The sequence below is a fragment of the Sebastes umbrosus genome, chromosome 10 (genome assembly GCF_015220745.1).
Source record: "Sebastes umbrosus isolate fSebUmb1 chromosome 10, fSebUmb1.pri, whole genome shotgun sequence".
NCBI classification, from domain to species: Eukaryota; Metazoa; Chordata; class Actinopteri; order Perciformes; family Sebastidae; genus Sebastes; species Sebastes umbrosus.
In genome coordinates, this window is record NC_051278.1 from 22,438,889 (window position 1) to 22,458,897 (window position 20,009).

At 45.4% G+C, this 20,009-nt stretch overlaps 1 protein-coding gene across 9 annotated transcripts in view; it reads right to left on the reverse strand.

Annotated features, from left to right (window-relative positions):
* The window catches only part of LOC119495832 (transcription factor COE3), a 71,464-nt gene that overhangs the window by 17,517 nt on the left and 33,938 nt on the right, over positions 1 to 20,009 (reverse strand). For 3 of the 9 annotated variants that reach the window (XM_037782690.1, XM_037782682.1, XM_037782686.1), the window contains exons 7-10: positions 11,467 to 11,548; positions 9,330 to 9,471; positions 4,657 to 4,790; positions 3,534 to 3,660 (exon numbers count right to left, since the gene is read on the reverse strand). In XM_037782690.1, the coding sequence (XP_037638618.1) occupies positions 3,534 to 3,660; positions 4,657 to 4,790; positions 9,330 to 9,471; positions 11,467 to 11,548 (485 nt within the window). The remainder of the gene's footprint in view (positions 1 to 3,533; positions 3,661 to 4,656; positions 4,791 to 9,329; positions 9,472 to 11,466; positions 11,549 to 20,009) is intronic. The other 6 variants (XM_037782683.1, XM_037782687.1, XM_037782685.1 and 3 more) reach the window with 3 other exon arrangements.

Sequence of the window (20,009 nt, forward strand, 5' to 3'; positions counted from 1 at the left end):
ATATTTTTTTTTTATTCTTAAAAAAGAGACCCTACTTCTGCAACATGAACATCTTCCTTTTCCATCCCTTACAGGGCTGACATTTCTTGATCTCCACCAGTATTGAGTGAAGCACACATGACCCCTTTGTCCTTATGTTGATGAATGACTGCCTCATACCCATTTTGTCAGATTTTGGTGCAGTGGAGTCGATAGCGTCACCTTGACGAGGAAAGTTTGCGATCCATCAGCCCTCAAGGCTGTCTGGCCTCAACTAAGGCCTGGCAAGAGCTGCTCACTGTATGGGGGCATCTACTCCATCCAAAATCCTTCACCCAGTGTGCCGCGATCTTGTGAGGTCGAACGAATGGCTCTTATTACTGCCGCTTTACAGTGAAGGGGGGGGGGGGAGAGAAAAGAAAAAAAACACTTGACTTGTACTAATAGCTGAGAAGCCATGCTGGTCACCAAAGGTCTGAAGACGAAGCACCCTGTCAGTGCCCAGCTTGGGAAATTAGCAAATAATGTTCCCTTCCCCCTGACAAATGTGTGACAGCTCGCCTTCGCCAATCATTCTCTCCTAACGTTATGATGCATGTCCCGGATCCCCACTGGAGGATACAGGCGAAGTTTACTGACCCTCAATTTACCCATGACAAATGGGGTCCCGGTAAATGTGCGTTTTCTGGGGCGCGGAAGGGGTTCATTTTAAGCAATCCTGGTTATGTGGATGTCACTGATTAGGATAAATAGTGGCTGAGTGTGTTAGGACTGCTTGCAGAACCGTATTACCAAGGGCCTGCATCGTTGCCCCTGGAGGGGAGCTCTCGTGGAAACTTGGCCAAGATGGAAAACCAAAAGCTCTGATGCAATTAGGAGCTTAAATTGGATGAATTGTACGGTCAAAGTTTTTATTTATGATTTACTCTTTCATATGGCGCTGTAACTATGCGGTAAAAAGGTTAAGAGGCTGCAAATGAGGCTGAAAACTGAGACTTTTTTTTTTAAAAGAAATCATCCAATCAAACCAGCATGTACTGTTGTACCGCGGTGCTTAATAAAGTGCAAAGCATAATAAAGTATTGACCTCAGGTGCAGCCTGGAGTTTCTCCTTTTGATTTTCTACAACCTTGCTGACAGTTGGACCAATGGATAACCAATACATGGATTAGACAGAGGACAAGCTAGCAAGCTCCAAGGGACAATGTTTTGTTAGCAGGAATAGACTGTAAAATAGCAAAAATAGCCTTTTAAAAGCGTGCCAATTAAAGTACAGATACAAGCAGGCAGTAAACTACAGTCTACTAAAGTTTTATATAGTCTGTCTGTTTGTCTCATTAGTGTTTTAAACCTTCAATAGTCAATGCCAACAGGATCATTTGACATACATTACAGGGTGCTCTCTTTCTGAGAATGGATTGTGAGTTTTGGATCCGTTCCAGGGTACTAACCCGGAGTGAGGACGTGTACCTCCGCTGTTCGAATTGGCTGCAGTCTCCTCTGTGTTGACTCTTGGTAATTTGTGATAATTTCTTAAATTGACCGAGTTAAATCTCCACAATTAGGGTGGTGGTGCAAGAAGAGTCAACACGAAGGAAAAAAAAAAAAAAAGGGTCTAAAAAGGCACTCCTCTCAAGCCGTTGCTCTCAAGTCACGCTTGAAGCCATATGCTTTGATAACTAGACCTTTGATATGCACATGTTGCTCTCCAATATGACACCGGAACATTCCGTGCCTTTTCGACGCCACCGTGTTGTGTCACTACATGCCCTTTTCGGTCCCAAGTAATTTGCTATTGTAACTCCAGGTCATTTCAAACCTATTTGCCCGTGTAGTGCCATTTCTTCTTTTTTTTTCAAGTGCTGTAACACGGATGGTTTTGAAACGAGCTGTTTCGCTCTTAAATACACGATCCACTCTAGATGCATCAGCTCGTTCACATCTTAACGTCTCAGAGAAGTAGCTAACATCCTTTCACCTGGCAATTACTGTACATATGGAATCAGCGGCGCCTAATTGTGGCGATATGCATTCTGCTCTCTTTAACGGCTTCATTCTCTCAAGCGTCAACCCCTGTACAATCAGGGTGAGCCACGCAGGGAATAGCGGGAGCAGAGGAGCCGGACCTGTCTATTCGTGACTTTCTCTTTTAATTCAGCGCACTAATCAATTGTACCACCGTTGCCTCCAGGGGTAATTGTATCTTTATACTAACTGGAAGTGAGTAGGAACCCAGGGAAGACAGAGAGGAAGAATGGGGCGGGGAGGGGGGGGTGAAAAATCAACAAAGATAGAGAGAAGGGGACACGTTTCCCCAGTAAAACCTGATGGTAATCATCCCAATCCGCTTAGCCTCTGTGACTAATGGGGTCTGTTCTTAAGGGACCTGGCACTTTCACCAGGGTGCTATAGAAGCCATTAATGTCTTAACTTATACACCTTCTCAGTGCTGCGCGGTAACACATGTACACACCCGCGCACACACTTCTTTTCCCCCGCTCGCTCTCACACTCTCACACATGCACTTACGCAGCCACACTACACTCCTGTTTCATTATCCCGGTGCCTTGTTGGCCTCTGCTCCACTCCTGCTAGGGAGGTTAAATGCAGGAGAGCTGGGCCAGACTGCACGGTTGGAGGAGAAGGGGACGGATGGCTGGGGGTGGTGGTGGTGGTAGTGGTGGTTTGGGGAGCGAGAGAGAAAGGGGGGGGGGGGGACTTGATGAGAAACAGCTGCCCCAGGATGGAGGGGTCTGGATGGGGGTTTCCGAGGGGAAGGAGGGGGGGTCCAGCAGCCCCACACTTTGCAATTCTGCTGCGCTCAAGGCCAGGGCTGTGCTGGAGGCCTTCGGGGTGCTGGGGGGGGGGAAGTGAGAGTGCTTTGACGCCCCCCTCCTGTTTCATTCTGCCCATCAGAGTTAGAACAGACAGAGGCTTCCAGGTCAGACAGGCTCTGACCCCCGCGACCTCTGTCTCCTCACCAATGATGACAGATAAGACCACCACTTCCTTCTGTTAGCCAAGATAATCAGATCCCTTACTTATAGTGTGACACACACACACACACACATTCTCTCACGTCACACTTTCTCTCTCCCATGCATTCACATTGAACAACTTCAGACGCACTTACCCCGGATACTGCTCTTCTAATCTGATTCATAAAAAAATGAAGCCGCATTTAGCTTTTACAAAATCGGCAAATTAGCAGAAAGCATTATCCGTCTCGCAACAGGGCGGATAAAGGGAATTGGCAGAATGAGATATCCTGACAGCTTGAGTTTAACAGAGCTTGGCAGCGCCCTCGTATGATGGCAGGTCAGAGGGGGATCGAGTTGCACTTGTAGTCGGAGCCCCTCCACGAAACACCTTTTCCCTTCGCAGTGCAGATCTCACACTTTTAACATTCAGCAGGCAGAGCCCTGGTTAGTTCATTATTAGTGCCTGGACTTGAGGGCTCCATCCAGACAGAGGGAAGGAGGAGAGAGGGGAGGTGTGGGGGGTGCAAGAGAAGCCTGTAGAAAGTGGGAGAGGAAGAGAAGGTTTTGACTCACCAGTATAGACAAATCTCCCAGGGGCACCTTTGCAGAACTGCTTGGACTTGTAGGACAGCGTGACTTCCACAACGCCAGGGATGTGCCGAGGTGGAGTCTGGACGCGGATGGCGTGGGGAGTTATCAGCTGGATTACAGAGGAAAAGAAATAATGAGTCTTCTGTAATAACAAACTAGAGACTCTGTACTGTTAACCATAGAGGTGGGAAAAAATGTATTCACCTCTGTCTTATTTATTTTTTATTTTTTAATGCCAGAATTGATATATTTGTTTAATATCAGTCTATGCAGAGGTAGAAGGAAGTTACCGCTTTTATTGTTGTCCTCTGAGTAACGAAACGAGAAAGTAGAAAACGGCGGAGGGTTTGCATGGATACGAACTGCAACCTCACATTTTAAATCCAAAGTGGTAAAAACACTACACATACAGGAAAGTATGGAAACACTTTGGGTTTCACACATTACCAGGAAAACCAGAGCTACACATCACGGCTATAGCTGCAGGTTAACTCTGACATGGACAGCACCCATATACCACGGATGTATAAAGAGAACGGAGCTAACGGGAGAGCTAGCGACGGACTTGGCAAAGTTATCAGAAGTATACATGGGTGTTTTTAAAAATAAGGTGTTAACTAAGGGAACTGTATAAATACATATATGTAAATATTAACAATTGATTAATAATTGATTGGATTATATTCACCAGAACTACAAAACATTACATGCCTCTTATAAATTAAAAAGAAAATACCACTAATTTGTGTGGGAAATTTCTTTATTCTTTGATTATTGGGTTGCTGGAAAAAAAATAATTATAATGCCTGACAATGACTGATATATTTGACTTTAGGACTACATACATGCTGAAAATCAAACTTTTTTACTGTATTAATTTAGATATTTTCCAAAGTAAAAGTCCCTAGAAGTGTATGATTCAACTTTTTCCCATGGTCTAGTGTTAAAAAAGTAATAAATCGTAATATCGAATTGCAATACTTATACAATTATAAGTATACATATACATATTATATGAGTGTATATATAAGTATACAATAACTACTACAATTTCTAATACTATAACTGAATTTGAGTGCAATCTATAACTCTACAAACATCATACCTCACTCCATACGAGCATGGTGCCGAACACGACTTGTAGGCCGTCAAAGAAGTTGTCCCCTATGATGATGACGGTGGCTCCTCCGGTGGTCCATCCCTCACTTGGGCTGATAGCCTTGATGCACGGGGTGGCTGCTTATCCAAGACAAAAAGAGAAAAGCAAATTTAGCACCCTCAGCTTGAACACTCGGTCCCCATGTCTCTCTTTCCACACAGACACATTACTGGATCACCTCCGCGTCTCTCTCACAAAGACATATCATGGAAATTGCCCCCTGGAAAGAAAAAAAAATGATGGATTTGTCCTTTAAGGCATGAGAATCAAAATCATTTATCAGCGCGCTGGAGTGGTGTAGTTAAGCAGACCCTTCAAATGGTCCACTTCACAAAGGCTAAACGCCCGGGCTCGCCAGGAAAATGATTTGATGGAGCAAATTATGTGTCAGGGCAAATGCAGCCATCAGAATTGATTAAGCATGCATGTACAGTAAAAATTTCAAAGTTGAACACATCTTAAATGAGTCAAGAATACGGGCCGTTAAAGTGGAAATGACAAGCCAAAGCTTTCGCTGGTTCACGTTATTTCATTACCTTTGTTCTGCATATGCAGCACAGTGCGGGCGCACTGAGTGGAGTTTCAGGTTTCATAACGTGAAATGCACTCATGAATTATTCAGATTGAGGTTTTTTTTTTGTGATCGATTCAATCCATTTCATATTGTTTATTACAATGCTTTTCATCTGGCATGACTTCTGCTACGTAGCTCCGCCATTCATCAACAGTCTGGGTTGTTATTATAATCTAATTTGAGTGATCTGGTGCCTCACATTCACTGTCATTTGATGCATTACCTTAATATGGTGTTCGGCACAACACCGTGTTTACAACAGAAATAGCATGACAGCCAGCCATAAAATAGCAATATCAAATTTAATCTATTTCCATCAATATCTTTTAATACACTATGAATTGTGGATGTTTTTTTTTCCTGCTCCTGAGCAACTATTTCAGCAAGTTCCTTTTTTCTTTACAAGCTGCAGTCCTACACCTCTATTATCCTTTCCATCCAGTAAGTAAATCACAGTCGGCCATTGTTGTATGGATCACCTCCGACAAGACATCTCCCTTTGTTTGCCTTGCTGTTGGGTCTGTTCAGGTCATGTTTGCTCTCTCTCCCTGCCCATAAAGTGCACACACACACGTCGGTACTACAGGGAATCTGACTTTAACAGGCGCTGTTGACTTCATGCTAATCACCTCGTACAGATTTTCATTTGTGAGGCCTGGAGGAGTGACATTTGCTTTCCTTAATTGCGAAGCGGAGCGTCTGAAAGAGGACCAACCCTCTATGGGCATGCCGGGCCCCCTCTAAGGGCCTGACCTTCATCAGTGCGGACGATTACAGCAAATAATTCACCCTTCAAAATTACTGTAAACAAATTGACTTTGGGGATGAGAGAGGGGGGTGGGGGGCCAGGAAGGAGGAGGAGGAGGAGGAGGAGGCCTGATGGTGACGGCGACTGTTGGGGGGCAGCTGCAGCCTGAAACCTACGACAGGCATACACAATCACGCACACACACACACACACACAGACGCACCACCTCGGAAATCCCAATGCCCCCCTCCCACACACACACACACACACACACAGAAGGACCCATGGAGAGGCAGCGACTGAGGCCCTAAGCCGTCCACCCTTCTGCCTAAAAATTTGCATATGTCTCAATGCGCAGACAGAGAGGGGAGCATGTGCTGAATGGGGACCGTGGCGAAGTGGATTACACAGTCAGCGCAGGCGATCTGATGACAGACACGCACAATGCCCCCTCAGCAGATGATAGGCATCACGAGGAGTGGACGGATGAGGATGCAAAGAGCCGGCTCGCCGGGCCTGAGTGTTGCATCACTAAGTCTTTGCAAACTTTGCACTACAGTAGGGGAGGATATTCACTCCGTTTGAATTCATATGTCATATTTTGTTTGCCGAATTGTCCGCCCCATCCGTTTTTTTTGTTTGTGTGCTCGAATTTATTTCAAGATCCACTTTGCTGCGAAATGACCTCGGGCAGCCGATCTGTGATCCGTCCTAATCTTTTCCCTCAGTGGCGAGGGTTGTAGCCGCGGAGGACGTCAAAACTGATCCGAGATCTGAGCGGAGGAGGTCCCGGCTCTAGTATTGTGACACTCAAACAGGTCTGATGTGGCCCCGCGAAGCCGTCCTTTGTTCTGCCTGCTGAAATGTGTTGTAATTGTGCTGTGGGATGTCCAGATGGTCGGTTGATAGTGCAGCTGATGGGATTATACCTTTTACCTCTCCCTGGGCCATCTGTTCCCTTTGACTCTCTCTCTCTCTCTCTCTCTCTCCCTCTGCCTCTCACTCACTCCCAACCTCTCTCTCTCTCACACTCTCTCCTTCTCTTTCTCCTCTCCTCCTCTCCTTTTTCCCCCCTCCTTCCTTCTTTTCTCCCTCTCTTTCTTCCTCTTAGGCCCAGCAGTCTGGATTCACTTGTCTTTATTGCATAAACCCTAACAGCATTACAGCCACTTGGCATGCAAATGAGGCAGGCGCTGCAGGCTCTATGCTGAGTCTCCTATATTGTCTGGGGCTCTATAATGGTGGAACTGAGCTAAGGAACGTGTGTGTGTGTGTGAGAGAAAGAGTCTGTGTGTGTCTCGCATGTGTGTGTGGGGGGGCGATGCCGCTGTGTGTGTGTGTGTGTGTGTGTGAACGACTCGGCTATTTGTGAGCATGTTTATGCACCTTTGAGCCCGAATCTATACATGTTTGAGTGACAGGCAGCCACAAAGCGCATTCGTGTCTGAATGCATAATATGCTTGTTGTGTGACAGTACACACACAAAAAAATGTCACACGGCGAGGTTCAGTGTGTCAGATCACAGGTTATCCCGTCTGTGCGCCAACAGGGGGCAGCACCTCTTGATCAATGCGAGCAAGTCTGGCACAAGTGCAGCTGAGAGGAGGAAGGATGCTTCTCTGTTTCAGCCACACAGGCAGGCAGGCACATATCTGAGGCTTCTCGCCCAGTGAACTCCCGAGGAAGAATGTGTTGCTAATTTAAAGCACGCTGTCTGTCTGCCGGCTAGTTGTCATGAGCGCCGTGGAGGACATGGATAGAATTACATTTTACGACCGGCCCTCCTTTTTCCTCACGTCTCTGTTTGTTAAAGGTGACTCAAACAAAAGCAATCGTTGTTGATGCATGTTAAATTAGTTTGTTATGGAGCCTGGGAGGGAGAAAAAAAAACCGACTTGTGCGAGCGGCTAAGCAGAGGGAAGGTGTATTAAAAGTTATTAGACAAAGACATGTTCAACTGGGCGGTTGACAATAGCTTCTTCTCTTGCTTTACGGGGCGTCACTCTGCTGCTTTGAAGAGTGCGGTGAAGAGAGGAAGAAAGGGGATGGGTTGGGGGGGGGGGGGTAACCTGTAAAGAACGCAAGCGCACACCCACACACACACACACACACACACACGCACAAAACACACAGGGTCCCATGGGAGAGGGGGAACATGGAGGCGAGGGCTCAACCTCTTTAATTGCTCCCCTCATTAAGAAACTGGTTGCTAGGCGATCCACACCTATCGTGTCATAAACGTGAAACACACAAACAGAACGTCAGCGAACATAATGACTTTGGTGCTCCGGGCAGGACTTTAATTATTTGATTTTGTTCTCCAGTAGAGGAGTCATTAATAAAGACAAAAACAAATAGATTAGCTTTTTCCCCCACTAGGACTGGAGAGCACTGAGATATATTAATTGTCTAGTTTTTTTTATTAGTCGTTGTTGTATTAAACATTACATTTGCTTTTGGTGATAGAACCATTAATGCCCATTAATGTGTAGAGAAGCTTGTTTTAGTCAGTGGTGTATATAAACTGTTTGCCCAGCCATAATTGGCTCTTGAAATCTGAAGATAAGCAATTTGCACAACTGGCCCGAGTCAGTTCTCGAACTCCTTTTTTTTCTTACGATCTTTCAGCTGCGTGTGCTCCCATCTGCGAGTGGAGGCCACGAGGGTCATAAGGTTATGTTTAGTGCATTTTACTTTTTGGATTTCCCATGGTTTGGTGGTCCTTCTTTTCTCTCTTTTTTGGCTGAGCAGGCAATCAGTCTATCATATGGAATCAGTTGGAAGAAAAACAGTAAGTTCTGTTTTTCTCATAGGCCGCCCCCCTCTCCACACACACACACACACACACACACACACCATCAACCCCCTCCTTTCTCTCGTTCTCCTTCCTCCCCCTGTTTCAGCTCACTCACAGCTAAATCTGCAGAACCCAATGACAGGAAATTGACCTCACAGCCAAATTCTTAAGCAATTTGATCATGTTTCACATAGGCTTTTAGGACAAATGTAGGTGCATTAGGAGGCTGGAAGTAGTCTAACATTTTCAAATCGTGAATTAGCCTCATCATTAGTGATATCGACATAACAAATACAGCGAGTAATGCATACTGTTTCCAGTCAAGACACAGCAAAAGGTATGGTGGAGGCAAAAAAGAAACTTAAAAAAGTGAAAGTGATGGAGGAATGAAGGATTCTACTAGTAGAAGCAACTACTGTAGGTGCGTGGCTGGAAAAATGGGTGGACATCTGAGTGAGGAAGGAGCGTAACAAATTATAGGATGTAAAACCGTGCCTACCATTCTCCAGATAAGGAGGCGTACCTTCTGAAGGGTCGAGTCTGCGAGCCCTTCGCCCATGCTTGGAATTGTTGTGTACGAACATGTTGTCAGAGACGGCCAGCACATGGCCATCCACATTGACGGTCGTCGATACGACAACCTGCAACAGAAGTGAAGGTGAAACATGCGATTTAATACATCAGAAGATTAAAAAAAAATTATCTAATATAGTTTTGCAGACTCATTAATGCTCTGGGGTATACAGGGGATACATGGAGGCTTTAGAAACTGTCCAGGTACATGCCTGTGTTGTGTGCTATTGATTGTCAAACCTCTTGAAGTGCTCGTTCTCTTCGGTCATATCGCATTACAGTTACCCTGCGTCTCTGCCTTTTTGTTTTTGCTTTTTAGTGTCTCGCATTTGTGTACGGCTAATTGACTTTTTTCAATCGCTAAAATACCATTTCCGTTTGCTGTCATCACAGCCCAAGCTCAGAATTATTGATCAGCTTGTCCATCTGTTTGAGGATGGAAGGCCTCCCTTTTAAAATATTACTGGAGTCATTAGCAGCCGAACCGTGCTCCCATCCCATCACTCAGCAAACATTTTACTAGGATCGGATTCCAAGCCACACTCCATATTTCATAATGCTTATTTTTGTTGTTGTTTTTTTGGCTACCGCATCGCCAAACAGTGAGCCGCGTGTGAATGGCCAAAGTGTTCCTGAGCCGGAAACAGAGAGCCCCTCTCAGGTTTGCTTTCGCCGGTAAGTGACCTCGGTGTAGCAGTGGAATTTAGGGGGGCACTTTTTTTTTTTTGGTTCGGTTTGGGAAGGGTGGGGGGTGTAAGGGGGAGGAGGAGGGGAGAGAAGGGGAAGTGAAAGAGCTCCATTCTTGTGAGCAGGTTCAGAGCTGGGCCAAGCTGAGGATGATGGATTGGGCCCTCTCTGGCCTCCAGCTGGTTTTTGGGGGTAATAAGTGGAGTGGAAGGCATGCAGAATACACAACTTTGGCCCAGAGAAACACCTATGGTGGAGCATCTGGGAAATCTATTTGGGGGGAAAAATGGCATACTAACTGTTGGACTAAAAATCTTGTTGTTTTAGACTCGATGTACATGTTTTTAGTTTCAGAAAAAGAACTTGACACATGGGAGTGAGAGGTGAAAGCCCCTCGGTGGCTGTCATGCATCAGTCCACATTCACCCTGAGGGAAGATTTGAGGAGGCAGGGGAGGTCTGATGGTGGTGACATCAGGAGGGGACACCCTGTCTCGTCTGTTTCATGTCTGGGCTTCCTCCTGGAGGATGCGAGCTTGTGTGTCTATCACAGAACAGTGCTGTCAGTGACGGCCGCCCTCCTGGAGTTTGTCGCTACCCTGATAGGACAAATCACACTAAACTCTCACCTTGACCTAGTGGGCTGCTTGTGGGGAAAGTGTCTGGGTAGAATGGATGGATAGTTGGATCGGGGTGGGGGGATGGGGGGGCGAGGGGGTAAATAATTTCAAGGCTCAACTACTTGACACATTAGACGCGAGAGGGTTAAAGAAGGCAGTAAAAGTGCTCAGTGGTCATGTCCTTCTGGTGTAAATCGCAGCATTTCGTCAGCCCTCGCAATAACGATGGTTTTCAGATGGCTTGAGATAGTTTTCATTGGCTGTACAGTGAACTGTGTGAGTTTAAGCATATGCATATGTGGCTAAGAATGAGAGAGCAAATATATGCGCTTCTAGCTTGTACAGGCTTCCATCCATATGTGTGTGTGTCTGCGTGCTTGTGCATATGTGCGTATAAAGAAGGTATGCGTTTCCGCTGCCAGACAGATCCTGAGTTAACACTGTTGTTACATGTGGTCGGATCGTCCTCCCCTCCGCGCCAAGGCTCAGAAAGCTGTCAGGAGCACAATTGATGGCACTCTAAAATCCTACATCCTTATTTGTGTCAGATGGTATTCCCTAATAAATATTCTGTCCAGAGCGCCCAGGACACGGAATCTCTCTCTTATGGGTTTAGCCTCCTTCAGTGCGAATAATAGAAGCGTATTCTATGTGTGTGTCGATGTGACTTAGTGTTGTGCATTTGTACACCTGTGTGTCTGCAAAAAGAGAGACAGGCAGAGAAAGACATGGGGAATCTGTGTGAGACTTCAGTCACCTGGAATCTGCGCATATCTCTCGGATTCCCTGCATTCTTCAGACAGTTCTGATTGCACTTGAGGAAGAACTTTAGGAAGAATCTGAAAGAGAGCACAAAACAGAAGCAGAAAACTGTTAAAGGTAGGGTTGGTGATCCTGAGAAATTAGCAAGAGTACACTAGATTTTTAAAAATGATCCAACCGAAAAACTCAGCCTAGTCAAAGAAGTATATTGCCAAGAAGTGAAAGTCAACATCAAGTCATAGTCAAGTCAGCACACTGACACACTGACAGCTGTTGTTGCCTGTTGGGCTGCAGTTTGCCATGTTATGATTTGAGCATATTTTTTATGCTAAATGCAGTACCCGTGAGGGTTTCTGGACAATAATTGTCATTGTTTTGTGTTATTACTTGATTTCCAATAATAAATATTAAATCAAACATTTGCATAAAACAAGCACATTTGCCCACTCCCATGTTGATATCAAATACTTGACAAATCTCCCTTTAAGTTTCATTTTGAACAGATAAAAAAATTAGATTAATTTGCGATTAATCATGGACAATCATGCGATTAAGTATCTTCAATCGATTGACAGCCCTAATTATTAATATAATATGTGTTTTCAGTCCAAAATGGAGGCAGCAGCTGTTGTCAAAAAAACCACCAGAGTGTTGTCTCGTTGCTTCTGTACTTTGGCCCAGTGTTACCAACTCTTTTCCAATGAAAGTAGCTAGCAGCACTATCTGCTAACTAGCTCCAAAAGTTGCTAAATCTAGAGAGAAAGTCACCAAGTCTGCAACACTGACAGTCTGTATATTTAGGCCTCCCTCCAAAGCCACTCCTCCAAAATTATCATTATGAATATTAACATAATGAACATGAACGGCAAGCATGGCTGTTGTTAGTACTCACAGCTGTCAAGCTAGCATCTTGAGGAAAACTACGGTGTTGCACAAAGAGTGCAGGTAGGTAGGTAGACAGGCAGGTAGCCCGTCCAATCATTTCATTCGGCCCGAATAAAATGATTGGACGGGTTTATTACAGTCGTGCGACAGCCACAGATACTAGATGTCTTTTCCTTTTTTTTTGGTCAGCATTTGATTTATTGATCACTGTCAGGATGTAAAGAGGATTTCAACTAATATAACAAAAACGTTTCTAAAATCTTTACCAACCCTACCTTTAATTACACCTTTTTTAAAATCATATTTAAGTAAGAATGATCATAACACTCCCACGTCTGATCCATTCATCAGAAACAAACATGTCATTGCACTATTTCGGTTTGGGAAGTCGCGGCGTTTGACGTTCCCTCGAAATCAAGCGCGTCAGTCTCTTTGTCGTCTCGTCCCCTCACCTGAGTTCACGGGTCTTTCCCAACACCCATCTGCCACTAACATACAGGAAGTCACTTGATATTCCACCCACCTCTTTAATCCCAGGACACCCCCTGTGCAATTAAAGTACTCCTGTTCAATAGGGAAGCAAATGAGGCCCACCTGTGACCAGGTCTTGTTTGAAGAGCATCAGGGATAAAGGACCTAACAAGGTGGGAGCGCGCCACAAAACTTATAGTCCTGTCAGGCAATTAGGCGGACACTCCTGGGACCACCGTATGCCACACACACACACACACACGCAGACACACAACGCACACACACCCATGCACTTGTGGGTGGGTGAGGCAATTATGCCACAAATTACAACCTGGCTAATCGTCTCTGAACAAATGTCACGTCTGAGTGAGATCTGGGCTTGGTTAGTTTGTAAGCCGCCTTCCTCTCCTTCTCCGGGGTCTCGCAAAAATGTATTGATAAAGCCTCGTGTTATATCAGATGTAGCCTCACAGACGTAAAAATGGTTAAAAAGAGCCAGATTAACAACAGGGCCGATGAGAAAAATTGTCTCAGATGTAGCCTATTGTGTAAAATGTTGCACAACCACACAGAGTAAACAATGAAATTGACTTGTTTTTTGTAAATTCTCCCCAAAGAATCATGACTGATTGTGCCTTTTGCTTTCCTCCGATTCATTATAAACACCGCGCCGAGATATTTATTTTTCATCACATTGCTCTAGCGTTACTATATGCAATACTGTGGTTCCCATTGTAATACCACCTTGGCTCACAGAATCACAGCGGCTCATTGGATTACCATAGATTGCACCATAGATTGCACGGCCATTTCATTCCGCTAAACACGGTGGCTTGTGTGGCCTGCGAGGACGCTTTCACAACACTTAAGACTTCTCGCTCACCCAGTGGGATCCCGGCCAGGCCATAAATCAGAGTCTGAAATGACCCTTCTAACCCCGGCCACATTAACACATGCACCGGTCATTTAGAAGTGTTCTTCGATAGACTCCTATGCCTTGTGCCTCAACCGAGGGCCCAGGAGGGAGAGGAGAGGTGAGAAAATATTTTCACTCCACATCCAAAGGAGCTTTGGCTCGGACATCAATAAAAGACGTTTTAACCCATGCCAGAATGCTGATTGCCTGTCGGTGTGTGGCTAGGCCATAAAAAACCTGACTTGTCATTAGTGCATTTCGCTTGATTGTGTTCGCCGTGTTTTCGGGTTGCATCTGTTGGCTGATCATCAAAATGACCATTATGTACTCTAATTCCCTGACCCTGTTTTTATTTCCCCAAAGAGTCATAATGTAGAGCAGCAGACATCTGCGGAAAGCAGACCTGAAATACGACTTTTATTTGTCTGTCGCCTCTCATACAGATTGGGTAAGGCCAGCGTGTGTGTGTTTGTGTGCACGCGTATGTGTGAGCATGTGCATGCATCATCCGTTGGTACAATTTATGTCGAAGCGAGAGATAGAATACATTTCCTAGGCAATGCGTTGACTTCATAAAAGAAACACATTACTTCCAGAGTTAGTCTTGTCTTGGATACTTTTACACACTGTTTCCACCACGGCGAAACCAAAAGTTAAGAAACGATAAACACAAGGAACCGAGTGCCCACGCTATCATAAAGTGGCTCCTTTATGTTTACTGTTATGAAGGCAATTAAGCACAATTTCGCTACTAAAAAGATAAGCTTAATTTTCATAGTCCGCAGCAGTGGCGGTGCTATAGCATCCATTACATTTGAGTTGGTTAAGATTCTCCGTGAGCACGGTGCAAATTGGTCCTTGGTGAGAAGGAGAGCAATTAAGACGAGGCCCCGCTCTCTCTCTTTTACTTCTTAAATATCTACAGAAGTTTGTGCTGGTGTTTTGGCACGCGCGGAGACAAAAGGAGGTTGTTTAATTGTTTTTTAATGGGATATCAAGTCGTCGCTGCCATTAGATGTTGGCAATGGAGGGCAAAGGGGGATAGAGAGAAAGAATGAACTGCAATTAGGTTTGATTAAAGCTATCCTTCTCAATAATCAGCTGTTCTGACAGGACAGGGGGACCCTGGTGGCCGCTGAGATGGAGGAAGGTGTTGAGTGATATTAAGGCCAATGAAGGGGATATTAACATGGCTAATTAAAGCTCTTCCAAAGCCGGGAGAGGAGGCTCTCAGTGGACCGCACTGGATGAAATAATCGGCCAAGGCAGCTATCAGTTGGAGGGGAGAGAGAGAAAGGGAGTGCGGGGAAGGGGTGGGGTGTAGTCCATCTGAGGGAAGGGGGGGGAGGGATAGTGGGAGGCGTAAAGGAAAACTATGAAGTGTGAAGAAAGACAAAGAGGAAGACATCGACAGGCGTATAGAGAAAGACTTCCAGGGCAGCCGCGGAAGCTCATTTTGACATCAGCCCTCTCCGTCTGCATGCCCGAAGTCTGCCAGTATAACTAAGACCTGACATCAGCTTTTATCTCCCGACAGCCAGTCATACAGGTCCACAAATCAACGTTAAAACAATCCTGCTCGTGCCTCGGTCTGAGGCAATTAATACGATTTCTCCCGTAGTACCTCCATGCTCGCCCGCTGCCGAAGCTACTAATCATGCCATAATGATTTCTCTCCCTCTGGTCAAAGGGGAAATAGATTGTCTCTTTAGTAATGCAGCAGGCTCGGTGCCTTCCACTCCCTGGCTTCACAGACCCGGTAATTGAGGAGAAAAAGGCCGACTTTGGCACTTTGACTGATTTGAGGGCTGCTAGACCCTCTTATCTTTACTCTGATCATTTTAGGCTGACACTCAAAGGAAGACCCATCGCCCTAATTCTAGCTCACCCTCTACCATCATCAAACAGAGAGGGGATAGAGGAAAAAAAAAAAGAAGAGAGGAGAGAGAGAGAGGAAAAAAACAAACAGGCAGGGCGAGGAAGGCCTTCTCTCATTTAAATGGCCAACTTAATTGCAGGGTTGATGTCACTCATGCATAAATGTCCATCCCTTTGATTTGAGCGAAGAGGGCAAATAAGGATAATGTTATATTATTAAGGAGCTTCTCCTGTCAATTTTTTTCATGCATTCATTTTCTGATTTGTATTATTTTTAATGACTTGTGCGAAATAAGAAGTCTGAGCTGTTTGAAATTCTTCTCACTCGCTGGTTTCTTAAATTACACACGTGAGGGTGTATTTTCTCCCTCCGATAGTACACCTTATTGTACAAAAGAGCTTCCCCTTATTTGTTTAGGCCGTTACACAATACACTGACAGATGGCCACAGTATCGGTAAGAGTCAGACTACAATCTGCTGACACCAGATCTCTACGCTGAGATAGTAGTACACGGGTCAATAGCGTATCGGATTTCCAAAACGCCGGGGTCTTAATGTCAAGCCTCCTGCCTCCCCTACCTACTGCTCCAGTTATTAGGCACTCCACTGAACTGCATTCAGATTCCTGTTGTGACAAGGCGGAGAGCAGGTAAAACGAGAAATAGAGACACTTATAGATCTTAATCTTCCCGAGCACTTATTTATGCAACCGAGTGGTCCTGGGTATACGCGCCAGTTAAGTCCCTGGGAGACCCGAGAGCCGGGCAGCATGGCCGTTTCTGTCGTATTCTGGCTCGCCGCTGTCTTCCCTCGTCAAGCGGGGCTGTTTTTTCTCGCCTCAGCCGAAGTAAACCACAGCACATTAACAATATTTGCTCTACCCCTGTACAAGCGCCGAGGGACCGGACCCACAGATCCTATCACTTCTTTATCAGGGAACAAGTGCCTCACTATCCAACCTTATTGGGTTTGGGAGATTAACCCCTTCCACTCACGGGCCTCTGCCCATCTCCTCGGAGAGAGCAGCAAGGCAGATGTCACCGTGATTATTATTGTTCGACATCAAATACACGTCTCGGGGAATTTATAGGGTATTTCCAAGGCCTTTCCTTTTTGTTTTTCATTTCTTTATTTTTTCCGGCTGCTATTGTCAGTTCATTTTGTTGTTTCATATTTCATATTTTTTGTTGGTGGTGTTGGTGGTGGTGTGTGTGTGTGTGTGTGTGTGTGTGTGTACGTGTACGTGTGTGTCACAAATAATTTATGTGCTTCCTCTGCACACTAACATGTAGCCGTGTCCCTCCATTCATCCCTCTTTACCCTCTTCCTTCACCATCCCCCTTTCTCTCTAATGGGCAGAGTGGCATTGACATTATTTCACTTGAGGATCCCTCACTCTGTCAATCCCTCTTCATTTACTCCATGGCTACAGGACTCATTATGGTATCTCTTCCTCCTTCTCTCTCTCTCGTACTCTTACTCATTTTCCTCACCTTTCCTGTCTCGCTCTTTCTCCAGCTCCCTCTCTTTCTCTCTCTCTCTCTCTCTCTCCGGACACTGTTAGTTTCTTACTTAAGAGAATCGCTCGTCTTCACAAATGGTTTCACGTCAAGCCCACTCCTAGCAAGCCCCCGCTGATTCCCTTCAGGCTTTGGCACAGGTTTACTGTAACAGATTAGACGAACACTCGGAGCTCCTGCTAACTATCCATCACTTGCTAACAGTGGACTAAGGCTGTGTGCTTTATGCAGCTTTTAGCTCCAGCCCGCCGCCACATACTGCATGTTTAGCCCCGAGCTCTCTCTCTGCCTCTCCCATCCCCTCGCATCGAGACGCTGCTGAGGCTGTGTACTGTTGCACGCTGTTCTTTGTTTTACTCCGAATACGCCTTTTCTCTCTCTACCAGGGACTTTGAACACAATATAATAAGACACAAAACATAAATAATTCCGCGTTGTTTTGTCTTGTGCGGCCCTCGTTGTAAAATCAAACACGGGTTTGCCGCCATAGAGCCAACATCATCTACGTCCAATACTCATAAATATTACTGAATCATCATCGGCGCCATAAAAAAAGATGATGATTACCGATAATGACAGTCTCAACGATGTCGGCCGCGAGGTTGCTGACTTTACAGAAATAATCACGTACATCAACAATGCAGTTGTGGGGAATATTTACTCTGCTCGCCAGCTGGACGGCAGAGAGGTGTCTCCAGGTTATTTTTTCACGCGGGAGGGGAGAAATATGGTGCTTTGATTACTGGTCAGCGTTGGAGCTCGGGGCCTTGCGGAAATACCAGTCAGCACCTCCCTGCGCCGGCGAGATGGAAGATAAGCATATGTTGGAGCGACTGGCCGAGGTGAATAGTAGTATTTAGGGTGTTGGACGTGGGGTTCTGGAAGGCCCCAGAGCCGGCCTACAATGAGAGCTATACAGCGCCGTCTCTCTCCCGTGGCACCTCGGAGTGATCAGACCCAGGCGGGACGCAGAGGAACGCAGCTGGAAAAGGCAGCGCCAGCAGGGGGGCTTTGACCGTTTACCGACAGCCATGTTGGATCCAGCGGGGGCTGATTTGCATGTGTGTGTGTTATATATAGGTCGGTGAGTCAGTGGTTTTGCTGTCTGTCCATGCATGCTCAAATGTATGCGAGTGTATTTTCTACATCATATTATTACTAATGTATAATACATACATCCAAAGTGGCTGTCAGGACTGGTCAGTCATCATAAAACATGAGGCAGCCACTGTGACATCGCAGCCACATTAACGCGTTCTCAGAAGGAGGGGAAAAAAAACACTGTGGACTGTCATGTAGGCAGGGCATGGGGGGGCGGAGGGGGGATAGAGACAGAAAGACAGAGAGCGGGTCGGTGCTTAAAGCTAACAGGTAACCTTTCTGTGCACCTAGGACAAAGGCAGGGGGAAAAAGAAAATGTCAAATTAAGAGAGGCCAGGCAGAGAGACGTGGCTGCCATATTTGTGTGAAAGCCCAGTGCTGTTGGCAGCAGAGATGGCTGCTTTCTGATTCATCTGGGGCCGTATGGCAAAGCTTTGTCAGTCTGTGCGAGGTATAAATAATTCAGGGTGAGAGATGGCAATTACAGGGCCCTGCACAACCAAAATGAATATTTTATAAGGACTAAAACTGCCCTGGAATGAATCACACACATGGAGTCACACACACATACACACACACAAGCATAAGTGAATGTGTGCACACACGTAAGCACACCAAACACACACACACACACAAAGGTAGCACACATGAACCCTTAGCTGTGTTGTATTGTTGACAATATAACTATTTTATCATATACACCGCTGCGTTGTGGGTTAATATTTTTTAATATGCTTGTGTTTGGTTAAGGGTGAAGGAGCGTGTTGGATTTGTTGTTCTGTTGCGGAGAATAAAAAAAAAAAATACCTGTTTAAGATTTTAACTGTTCAGTATAGCCCATTTGAAATGCATTAGCATAGAATAAAAATAAAAGGCAAGTGTTGTCAATATGTAGAAAAGATCTATACAAAAAGCAGTCTCCAGAGACTCTGAGCCTTTACTTTTGACCCTGTAAATATGGTCTTTGTGTGTGAGCAAGAGGGAAAAGGAGGGGGGCCAAAATGCTAATGGGAAAAGATTAAACCCAAAAGCCGCCTGGAGCATTTACCTCTAAAGGGTTTTGTCTGTCAGGTTTCCTGCAAAACTCTGTCTTTATAATTCTGAGACAAAAAATAACATTGTTCCCCGGTCCTGAGGAGCGCAGTGGCTTGGTTGAATGGCCATTGTGTGGGCCTAGCTAATGATACCTTAGCTTTTGTGAGAGGGAGGCCAGGTAGGTCTGTGACATCAGCGCCACACAAGTGCTTCTCTGTGCCGATGTTTAGGGACGGATTTCGTCCATGGTGGGAAAAAGGGTATAGAGAATAAACAGGTCCTGTTTTCCCTGCGTTTTTGAACCCCCCCTCTGCCTAAGAGACACCTGAGGATAAAAAAAAGCATTTAAAATAACTTCATAGAAAATAGAAAAAATATGTACATCAATTTCTGGAAGGAATCGCTTCGGCAGAGAATGATGTAATTCCTGAGCTTTTTTTTTTTTTTTTTCTTTCTCCCTTCCTCTTTTTTATTTCAGCGGGAAGCGTGGGCGTTTTATTTGTCAGTCCAAAGGGAAGATGGCAACCCTCTGAGGGAGGAGAGACCCCAAGCATGAAGACACAGATCGCATGTGTTGGAAAAAAAAAAAAAAGTGACAGCGAGGCAAATGCTAAGAGAAAGCTGCTTCCTTTACCGAAACCGTGCGCTGTTAGCGATACAGCTAGCTGTTGTGAAGGCAGCTGACAAACCCGTAGCGTGGCATGTCTCGCCCCGTTTGCGAGTTTTCAAAG